The 10,925-nt window shown below is 51.1% G+C and overlaps 1 protein-coding gene, 1 long non-coding RNA gene and 1 other non-coding gene across 3 annotated transcripts in view; 2 read left to right on the forward strand and 1 right to left on the reverse strand.

Moving 5' to 3' along the window:
* The first annotated feature begins 2,384 nt into the window (after positions 1-2,384).
* On the forward strand, positions 2,385-2,492 carry TRNAL-CAA. Its single transcript has 2 exons — positions 2,385-2,422; positions 2,447-2,492. It is a non-coding gene; the product is annotated as a tRNA-Leu (tRNA).
* Positions 2,493-4,100: 1,608 nt separating this feature from the next.
* LOC102378233 lies at positions 4,101-9,793 on the reverse strand. The gene is made up of 3 exons (XR_324438.3): positions 8,313-9,793; positions 4,780-4,941; positions 4,101-4,465 (listed from the first exon to the last, which is right to left on the reverse strand). It is a non-coding gene; the product is annotated as an uncharacterized LOC102378233 (long non-coding RNA).
* Positions 9,794-10,828: 1,035 nt separating this feature from the next.
* Positions 10,829-10,925, forward strand: part of LRR1 (leucine rich repeat protein 1) — an 11,971-nt gene continuing 11,874 nt past the window's right edge. The window contains exon 1 of the mRNA XM_025210024.1: positions 10,829-10,845. Coding sequence (XP_025065809.1) covers positions 10,829-10,845 — 17 coding nt within the window. The remainder of the gene's footprint in view (positions 10,846-10,925) is intronic.

Raw genomic sequence — 10,925 nt, forward strand, 5'->3', positions numbered from 1 at the left:
CAGGGCGCCAGCGGCTGCTCTCCTCACGCGGCAACGAAAGAAAGATGGTGGCCCGCGCATGCGCTAATCACCCCGCCGGCCGGAACCTCCCGACAGCCCGCGCGGCAGGAGCGCAGAGAGCCCCTCCCTGAAGTTCACCGGGAGGACACCGCCTCCTCCCCTAGCGGAGCGGCGCGCAGGCGCAAACAACCCGTCCGTGATGTCACTGAGAGGACACTGCCTCCTCCCCTAGCGGAGCGGCGCGCAGGCGCAAACAACCAGCCCCTCCATGATGTCATTGAAGACAGCACCCTTCCCGCGGCGGCGCGGCGCGCAGGCGCAGAACGGGAGCACTCCCCCGCCCCTCGGGGCCTGACGTCACGGCAGGCAGGCTCTAGTAGGCTGCAGGCGCCGAGTTGCTCGCCGGGCGCGGTGGCGCGCGCCTGTAATCCCGCGACTGGGAGGCGGAGGCCGGCGGATCGCTTGAGCTCAGGAGTTCTGGGCTGCAGTGCGCTATGCCGATCGGGTGTCCGCACTAAGTTCGGCATCAATATGGCGATCCCGGGGGAGCCGGGGGTCACCAGGTTGCCTAAGGAGGGGTGAACCGGCCCAGGTCGGAGACGGAGCAGGTCAAAACTCCCGTGCCGATCAGTAGTGGGACCGCACCTGTGAATAGCCCCTGCCGCCTAGCCTGGGCAACACAGTGGGACACGGTCTCTTTTGCCGCATGATCCGGGGACAACAGGGCAGACCCTACAGTGAGAGACTGCGGGACTTGAACCTATTCAGCCTCCACAAGAGAAGGCTGAGGGGGGCGGCCGCCAGCAGGAGTCGCTGCTGCCGCCGCTCCGAGCTCATTGATACCAATACACAGTCATTCTCCTTAATTCATGTATTCTCCTTAATGAACGACTCGGGCTAAAGACACTGCCGGGTTGGTGACTGTAGCCGCGTTGATCTGAGGGCAGAAGGGGTCTTTTATCAGACCAACTCTCGGAGCTGCTCCAGGTCAAGCCCTCGCCCCCCATGGGGGTATAGAGACCCCCAGGGGGTTTCACCTGCTTTTTGCTTTTACCTCCAGCCGCCACCCAGAAATTGGAAAAGTAAAAAAACCTGGAAAACCGGGGGTTGTGGTTTAAAGATCCAGCAACTGCTAAATTAAACCAAGTTTATTGCAAGGGAACGGGTTGTTCCCTACGAGAGCCTGAGCTGTGACCCTTTATCCGCAGCCCAGAGCTGGTTGCTGGGTGCCCATCGGGGGCGAGCCGACCCCTGCGAGCCCCACATCGGCCGGGTCCTGCCCTGTATCTGTGGGAGGCTCTGAGAGTTTTCCCCAGAGGGTTTTGCTCTAGTACTCCAGTGCAGTATGGGGTCGGCCCACTTCACAAGCACTTTTAATCAGAAGAGTTCGTCAAACACCTGCAGCGAGTGATTCCTCTCTGGGATCCTTTCCTTTTGCCCACGCCTGTGTCTTTCCTCAAAATCGTGGCTGCCCCGACTTGACTTAAAGAGCCTGGTCTCCCCTCCCCTACCTACCCTGGAGCGGACTTTGGTGCCACAATGTTTTGACGGCATTTCCTCCTCCGCCAGGGGTAAGACTAACGCCTGCTCTGAAGTGCTCTTCTCACAAGGCCATTGGCACCCTGAGAGGTTGCCGGGTTATTTAACCTCCAGCAGGAAGGTGGCAGGTCCTGAATGCCAGCGAGGAGAACGACATCTGCAACATCTGGGGGTTTGGGTAGGGACTAAGGCGATGGCGGAGGTTCCTGGGGACCCGGTGCGGGGTCCGAAGTGCGAGTGAGCTGGGGCCGGAGATAGAGGAGCGAGATGTGAGATGGAGCCGGGGCCAAGCAGCCTTGTGGTTCGCAGCCCAGGAGGGGTGTAGGACGTTGAGGGGAAGCCCGGGGAGGGACGAGTGAGATCAGGCTGGCCCAAAGACTGCAACCTACTTGAGTCGGACAGCGAGACCTAGTGAGGGAGGGGCCGGAGGCCCAAGCCCTAGAGTACAGCCCAGGGAGGGGTCAGAGCGCAGCGTAGGGCCGACCGGGTCCAAGGAAGGCCTGGAGAGCGGCTGGGAGAGGGAGGAGACAACAGGGTCTAAGATAGAGACCAAAACGAGAGGGGACAGCCGAGAGACGGAGGGGCCGACAGCCCAGCGGGTGGTTGTGCGAGAGAGCCAGGGGGTCTGAGGGGCCGGAGGAGAGACGGAGGGATCTGGCAATGTGAGTGGGGCCAAGAGAGAAACCAAGGGGTCTGAAGGTCCCGAGTGGTGCTGAGAGAGGCGGAGGGGCTGGAGGGCCCAGTGAGGAGCTGTATCAGCAGAAGGTATGCCGTCTGGAAGGACACCGTCTGCGTGGCGCTGTGTGATTGGCCTGAAGGTCAGGACCAAGGCCAGCTGTATGCATGTCAGGGTGGCCGAGTGGTCTAAGGCGCCAGACTCAAGGCTGTGTCTTCCCTCTCCTGGGTGTTCTGGTCTCTGTATGGAGGCGTGGGTTCAAATCCCACTCCTGACATGCCTTTTTCATCCAGGAACATCTCTAAGCTAAAAAGGAGGTGTACCCCCTATGCCAGGGAGGGGCCATCACCATGGAGCACTACCCCTCTATTGCTCGAGATTGTAGGGAGGCTGTTAGGAAGGCTAAACCGGAGACGGAACTAGGACTAGCGACCCGGATCAAGGATAACAAGAAATCTTTTTTTTAAATACGTAGAGAGTAAAAAGAAGGCACCGGGTAACGTGGAGCCTCTGCAGGACACGCTTGGCAATCTGGTGGTCACAGCAGACGACAAAGCTAACCTCTTTAACAAATTCTTTGCCTCCATTTTTCTGAGCAGGAACTGGGACATCCTCCCCCCTCACCGGGATCCCCGACGGATTCAGGTGAGGCACCGCCAGGCCCAGGGTGAGTGAGGACCTAGTCAGGGAACTGGAGGGGCTGGACGTGTTCAAATCAGCAGGTCCAGATGATCTCCACCCCCGAGTGCTGAGGGAATTGGCAGATGTCATTGCGGGACCCCTGGCACGGCTTTACAAGCACTCGTGGTGCTCTGATGAGGTGCCGGAGGACTGGAAAAGGGCCAATGTGGTCCCCATTTTCAAAAATGGGAGGAGGGAGGACCCAGAAAACCACAGGCCCGTTAGTCTTACCTCGATCCTGGGGAAGGTCTTCAAGAAGGTTATCCAGGAGCACATCCTTGAGGGGCCGGCAGGGGAGATTATGCTTAGGGGCAACCAACATGGGTTCATTAGGGGCAGGTCCTGTCAGACCAACCTGGTGGCCTTCTATGGCCAGGTCACAAAATCCTTGGACGCAGGTGTGGCAGTAGACATAGTCTTTCTGGACTTCAGGAAAGCCTTTGACACTGTCTCTCACCCCATTCTCATTAAAAAATTAGGCACCTGTGGTATCGTTGCCTACACAGTCAGATGGGTTGCCAATTGGCTGGAGGGCCGCACCCAGGCAGTGGTGGTGGACAGGTTGTTTTCGACCTGGAGGGATGTGGGCAGTGGGGTCCCCCAGGGCTCGGTCCTTGGGCCCGCACTGTTCAACATCTTCATCAGTGATCTGGACATGGGTGTGGAAATTCATGGCTGTTCAAATTCACTGATGACACCAAGATGTGGGGCGATGTGGGCACGCTGGAGGGGAGGGACAGAATCCAGCTAGATCATAGTTTCATAGTAGCTAGGGTCAGGAGGAGGGACCTGAACCTGTTCTCCACAAGAGAAGGCTGAGAGGGGACCTGGTGGCCACCAATAAACTGGCCAAGAAAAACCAGCAGGCAATGGGAGAGTCCCTCTTCCCCCGAGCACTACTGGGAGTAACAAGGAATAACAGCCATAAGCTGACAGAGAGTAGATTCAGGCTAGACATCAGGAGGCGCGACTTCACAGTCAGGGCGGGTAGAAGCTGGAACCCAGCTCCAAAGGAAGGGGTGCTCACCCCTACCCTGGGGTCTTCAAAAGGAGGCTGGACAATCACCTTCCCGGGGTTGTTTGACCCTAGCGTTCTTTCCTGCCCAGGCAGGAGGTCGGACTTGATCTGCTCAGGTCCCTTCCGACCCTACCAACTATGAAACTATGAATGGTCATGATAGTAAGATCAAGGTACCCTCCCGCAATATTTATTTATATATGAACATCAAGGCACGGTGGGAAAAAGCAGGGAGAACTGGCCTCAGAACAGGGTATTACACATTTTTTGGGGGTGCCCTGTTACACTTTGGTATGTATTTCAGTACCCATGTCTATCCTTGCAGATGTCCTCATTATTTCTAAAATGTTCATACAGCAACAACATGGCTTTATACACTTTCCTTCCTAAGAGCTTCGGAGAACTCTTCTTCAGTTGCTGGTGTATCTTCACATCCGACCTTTTTATATTCTAAAAGTCCATCGTAGTACTGCCAGCTCTCACTATCACCAAGTTCATAGAAACACATCAAATGTTTGCCAGTATTGTACTTTACCCCAGCTACTTTGTACCTGCAACGACAAAATCTTTGTTTTAGTGAACTCTGATATATTTGCGTGTCTCATGTTTTCTGTTGAATTATCAGGACTGGTAACATGGTTTAACTAGCAACATACCGTCTCCTTAAATACAGAAGACCTAAATAGAAGTTACAAGAAAGGGATTTTGTGGGCAAGGAAACAGGCTACTACCCTCTCTGGAAAGCCAGCAAATGGCATTTGAGAAAGCATAGTTTGATGATTTGATACACAGGTAAGCATATAGGTTTACTTCAATTTACTTAATGTCATCACGGCTCCAGCATAATCTTATACTACAAACTTACTTAATGCCACATATAGAAATCAGGGGTGGAAAGAGATCACATTTTTCAGTTCTTCTGTGAGCCAGATCTGCTGCAAGTGTTATGAGTAAGATGCATGGTTTTTCATTAATGAATTGACGTTTACTCAATTTCCGTGTTCCTCTGCACTTGTTACCTTTGACACTGAAATGTTAAAATAGGGAAAATATTTGTCATTTGCTTGAAAACGTGATGATAGTAATTTATGCAAAATTTACCTGTGATCCATTGTGACATCTCTATTTGAGCAGTTCTACTAGTGCAGGGGTAGGCAACGTTTTTTGGCTGGAGTGCCAGAAAAACCACACTGTCTACCTTGGAAGGTGCCAGAGTGCCAGAAAAACAAAATGAGGGTAGGGGGGGCAGGGTACACGGCAGGATGCACTGCATATTAGTATATTTAATAATCATAAATGTTGCCTTTGCTGCTGTGTATTCCTTTTTTGTTGAGCATGTTGCAATGAGGAGAAAAGAAGAGAGACGAGAAAGGAGAGAAAGAAAAAGGAGAGCAGAGAGAGAACCAGACACGCACACAGAGAACCACGTGCACAAACACAGAGAACCAGAACACACCCAGAAAAGACACATGCGCACGCATATCTGGAACCAGACACGTGTGTGCACATGCAGACACACAGAACCAGACAGAGGCAGACAAACACACAGAACCAGATGCATGGGCACACGGAGCAGGGCTCCTGGGCTACTGGACAAGGTCCAACCCAACAACAACCTGGTCCCGCCAGAGCCCCTGTGCTTCCCCGGGGAGCCAGGCTGCAGTGTAGCTGGCCGAGGCCCCAGCCTGGAGCCTGCTCATCAGACCAACCCACCCCGCGCAGCTAAGCCCACAAAAGGTGCGGTGCTCCTGGGAAGGGGCAGCACCAGCCTCATCCCAGTGAGGGGGTTGGGCCAGGGCTGGGCTCAGAGCGGGTGGGAGTCAGGCGGGTTCAGCTGCAAGCCCTGCTACAAGCAGCCTGGGCTCCGCGGTTGGCAGCAGCTACCAGAGCCTGGGCCGGCTGCAGCCGGGAGGCTGCAAACAGCTGCTCCGGGCTCCAGCATTGGCTCCATACCAGCAGGTGCACATGTGCCTCGGAGCGGACGGTGGAGATAGGGCCTGAGGCAACACAGCTCTCCCACTGTCCGCTCTGAGATGCACGTGCAGTCACCGCCAGCATGGAGCTCATGCTGGGGCTGTGGAGCCCGAAGCAGCTGTTTGCAGCCTGCCCGCTGCCTGCTGCAGCTGCCCAGAGCTCAGGGTGGCTACAAGCAGTCAGACTCTCTAACAGCGTCTCCCCATGGCTGCCTGCCTGCTGTGTCCCCCAGCTGCACAGGAAAAGGCAGGGGAATGGCACGGCCTGGCTGCTCTCTCCCACCCCTGCTCAACCTACTGCAGGTTGAATGTAATTATTTTTTTTAACTGAAGGTGGAAAAAAGACCGTTGAGGGACTTAAACCCTCTGAACGGAAGTCAGAAGACATCTTAGCCATTAGGCCACACAGCCTTCCAGGAGCTACCTTGTGCGACTTGTAAGTGTTGATACTGGAGAGGGGAGGGGAGGGGGGCTCCCCTCCCCTCTCCAGTATCAACACTTACAAGTCACACTGGAACCCAACTCGGCATGGGGTAGGGGTATCTTCCATCTTTCAGCCATGCAACAAGGAGATTCTGAAGTTTGCTGACATCATCTAAGCTGTATTTAAAATATAAAACATGCAGATTAAGATTACCCTGCTTCACACAATGAAACAGTTGGATGGACAGGCATCACAGATTGCAGAACGATGTACAGTTGGGAAGGCCAGCTAGCTCTGGTGATAACTACAGCCAGCCCAGAGTTTTCAGACTACAGAAAGTGTAGCACATCTGAAATCCCAGCATGGACAGAAGCACTGGTTACCACTGCTGTGTTGTAGCCGTACAGTGCTTACTAGAAGGTGAGCCACTGAGTAGCACGTGGAAGGACTGTATATGCTCATGGTCCTTCCTCCACAGAAAGAAAACAGCATGCCCTACTGTCAGTGTGGATGCAAATGGGACATGCCCACTGGCACTCTTCCTCAGATATATGACAGACCAAGCAGGACATGCCTAGGGCCGCTCATACATAACAGGAGTTTAGTTCCTCCTGAATTGAAACAGTGGGTTTTTAATTGCAGCATGCGCAGAGCTGCTTGGAGCTAGCAGCCTGCCCGGGCAGCCTCATGGGGGCAACACTGCTGCGGAGGGGAAGACCAAGGCACCCCACAGCTCAGATGCTGCTGGCAGTTCACCCACTGGCCACGGGCAAGCTCTGCCAGAAAACAAAAAAGGATCGGGCTCCTTGCCAGTTTTTGTGGGGGGGTTTGGCTAGGGCTTCCAGCTCACCGTGTAGTCCCATCCACACACCTGGGGCCATCCCACTGCCTGGGACCGCCTGAGAACAGGTTAGCTTGCTCTTGGGGCAGCACGGGAGGGTGTCTGGGTGTGCTGGCAGCCGGACAAGGCAGTAGGGACAGTGCCCGGGGTGCTGGAAGCCCAAGCCCGAGCCTCCATGAGTCCACCCAGGCTTCCAGTGCCCTGTGCACCATCCCCACCACCTTCTCCAGCTGCCAGACCACCCAACCACCCTCCTGCCACCTCCCTGCGCTGCCCCAGAAGCAAGCTGGGTGTTCTGGAGTCTGGTGAAGGCGGGGATGGTACACAATGTGCTGGAAGCCTGGGAGGGCTGAGGATGGAGGTATCGCTGCCATTTGTTAGGCAGCAAACTTAAAAACATCGGTATGTCTTTTACTTTGCTATGTAACAAAGTCATTTACATCGTAATACGCCACCGCACAGGTTCAGTGCGATGAAATTAAATCGCAATACTCTGCCACGTGTAACACGTGACAAAATGAAGCCATTATAGAAGGGCAATTGAACCGCTAAAAAGGGTCATTTCATCATGTGTAGTAGCATGCTACATGTGCATTTAAGCACACCTAATTTTAATGTGCATTAGTTTAATGCTCAGTAAGTCGGTTTAGGCAGGTGTCTACACATGCAGGCGTTACAGTGCATTAACACTGTGTGTGTGGACTGACTTAGGACTCAATTTAGTCCCAAGTCAGTCCCCACACACAGCATTAATGCACTTTAATGCGTCTACACGTGCATTAATACACTTTAATCACACCTGCAAATTGCAGGTATCAAATTTAGGTGCAATTAGCTTAAATTTGCCACTTTTTATGCGCATTAAGGGTGTGCATGTGTAGATGTGCATTAACACGTCTAGTGTAGACGTGCCCACGGTGTAGACACAACCTAAGCCTCCCAGATATCCCTAAGTTTTGTGTACTGACAGAATAACACATTCATAACACAGGTTTAATGATCCCAATTGCTATAGGGACACCTATATATATTAACTGAAGGGCATGTATTAATAATTATGTTCTCCTTTAGATCTTAACTCTTCCATTTTCCCCTATATGAGATCTACAACCAACCCTTGAAACATTATCCTTAAGTTCAATAGGAAAATGTGTACCTACCATGCAAAAACTGATGCTGATTTCAATGTCCTGTTCTTCTGTGGACATTCTGAATTGGAGCAAACGGAGAACTGCGCTGTGCTATAGAGATCGGAGAGTGGAAGTGTCACCATAATTTCCTCAATTCCATAGCAATCCCATGCGCTCCTTCCTGTACATTTCTGAAACAGTCAACCACTGCCATCTCCCTTCCTTCCAGTTGTTGCTGCTAAATGCCTCATTTACTCAGAGAAGACGTTGGAATACTTCACTTCTTTGGAGAAGTTCAAACTCAGTTTTTATTGCCTGGTATTTTTTAAATATCAAATAAATGATATATCAAAGGTTGTCAATGGTGCAAGTGTTGGTGAATTGCACCTTTCTGTTCGATTTGGATGCCAGCACTCCAAGGAAGACAAGGCAACTGTTGTTTGTGTTCCTGTTCTGGAGGAGCCTGAGAATACTTAGCTTGCTGCTTCAGTGTGGAACGGGGACCATCATTCCATGTTTCCAAGAGAGCAAGAGGCTCTGAAATGCTTTGATTAGCAACACAGTAGGTTATTTTCCTCTTAGATTTATCGTTTATGCTTCGGTCGGGTAAAATGCCTATTGCTATTGAAGAGCACACACCAACTGCTGAAGCTTCCTTAGCCTGACGAAGGGTTTTTGAACCCGAAAGCTTGCTTAATAACTATTCTCCAACCATTTGGGTTGGTCGAATAACAGATATCAAATTCACCCAAGGAACCTTGTCTGCCTATTGCTATTGAACTCATCTTACCTTGAACGGTGTCTTTCATAACTTCTACAAAGTTAGGAGTTCTGCAATAGAGCTTGTCCTTCAAAACCAGATTTTTGACAGTTCTGAACCAATTTGCAACATTTGCATTGCTGTCCCCAGTTTGTGGCAATTTTATTGCTTGTAACATAATGCCACTCCATAATGTTATGTTGGCACATATTTGACTAAGGCTTTTGCAATTCAGTAGAATAATAGCTGTTCAGAGGATAAGTCTTATTCTCCTGATCATTTTTATCCAAACTGCGCGATGAACAATTGAGCAAAAGGAGAATTTTTACAGATTGATCAGAAACAGGAATCAATCACAGTTTTCTGGTCAAAGGATAGAATAGTTTTAGAGATCGGCTGGGTTTGTATCCATTTCTTTAGCTCTTTTCATCTTACCTCTTTCCCTGCATTGTGCGTCGAGATGTGATGCGCTGAAAATTATGCAGAGCTTCTGAATTACTTTCCTACACTCATATATCGTTTTTGCATTTTGCAGTAAGACAAATGAGCACAGAAAAACTCCTTGACATCTTTAGAAACAGCAACTTTGGATACATGCCCATGGATTATTTCGACTATATGTCAGGCGCACATGTGCAAAATTGTAAAATCAGCTTTCCTTTTCCCAGTACATACTTCAAAATAGGCATTCAAGTAATGTATGGCAGTCACCCAGTTTAAAACCTGAATAGCTGCATGTATTAAAGCCCAGCTGAAGTTGCACTCTAAGCCGATGACCAGTTACTCTAAGAGTATCTTGAGAAAGCAAAGTCAGTCAAAGTGATATGGTTGGTGTAGTTTGGTCAGCAATTAGCATCTCTGCCACTGGTAGGATGTTTGTTGAGTTGGACAGGCACTTTGCACACGATGCATAATACAAGATGCGATGTTTTAAGAGAACCCCACATTGATGGGGTTCTCTTAACAACAGACCCGAGGCATCAAGGTATAGGCTACAGCTTTGCTCTCTGAAAATCAAAAAGCAGGTGAAGCTGGACATGCACGTACACGTGCAGCATGAAAGGTGACACTGTGAAGTACTGCAAGGAGGTGTGCGCAGTTCCTACATCATGTTTGCAGTGGCATCTAGTTTTCCTTGGATGTTGGGGCAATCCAGATGTAACCTTAGGGTCAGTTCTTCCCTCATGGTTACCCTCACCAGCTGTTTTTTGCAAAACAATGCCGGTTTTTACTTCACGCAAGTTACCAGCCAACAGCACGGCGGGGTCAGACGGACATAGCAACTTATTTCTCAGCTGGCTTGGTGCGTCTGCCTTCAGTTCTCCCCTTAATTCTTCTCTTTCTTGCTGGCACGTATGCCTTTGTCCAATTCACCAGCTTTGTGTTGTGTTTCTCCTTTCACTTGAATTTCCATTTTCACACATGGATCATGCCTTCCTGGTCTATCTTTGCTCTCATAAGTAATGAAATACACCCTTCAAATTTGCACTTGGCTTTCCCATACCAAAAAGGAGCTTTGATCTCTCTCAATTTCTGCGCCTTGAGACCATTCTATAGAAAAACAAAAACACAGAACTGAATGTATTTTAACTTTTTGGTCAAACTCCATAGTGTGGATTTGGATGAGGGATACATTTGTTTCCACTCATCCGTACGAAAGCAGTGCTGAAAGGTGACGGGCAGGCGGCGCTACCGCTACTTTCCAGGCTGAAGGGACGGTTCCTGCAGCGCTGTTGTGGCCACGACCCCCCGCATCGCTGCTCTCCTCAGTCAGTGCTGACCGGTGATGCTTGTCGATCCCCGGTAACGTCTGCTCCCACAGGTGCGTGTGGCCGAGCAGCCGTAGACCCGCACCCCGAATCTGTCCGTTTACATTGCAGGAA

Source organism: Alligator sinensis, unplaced genomic scaffold, assembly GCF_000455745.1.
Source record: "Alligator sinensis unplaced genomic scaffold, ASM45574v1 scaffold564_1, whole genome shotgun sequence".
NCBI classification, from domain to species: domain Eukaryota; kingdom Metazoa; phylum Chordata; order Crocodylia; family Alligatoridae; genus Alligator; species Alligator sinensis.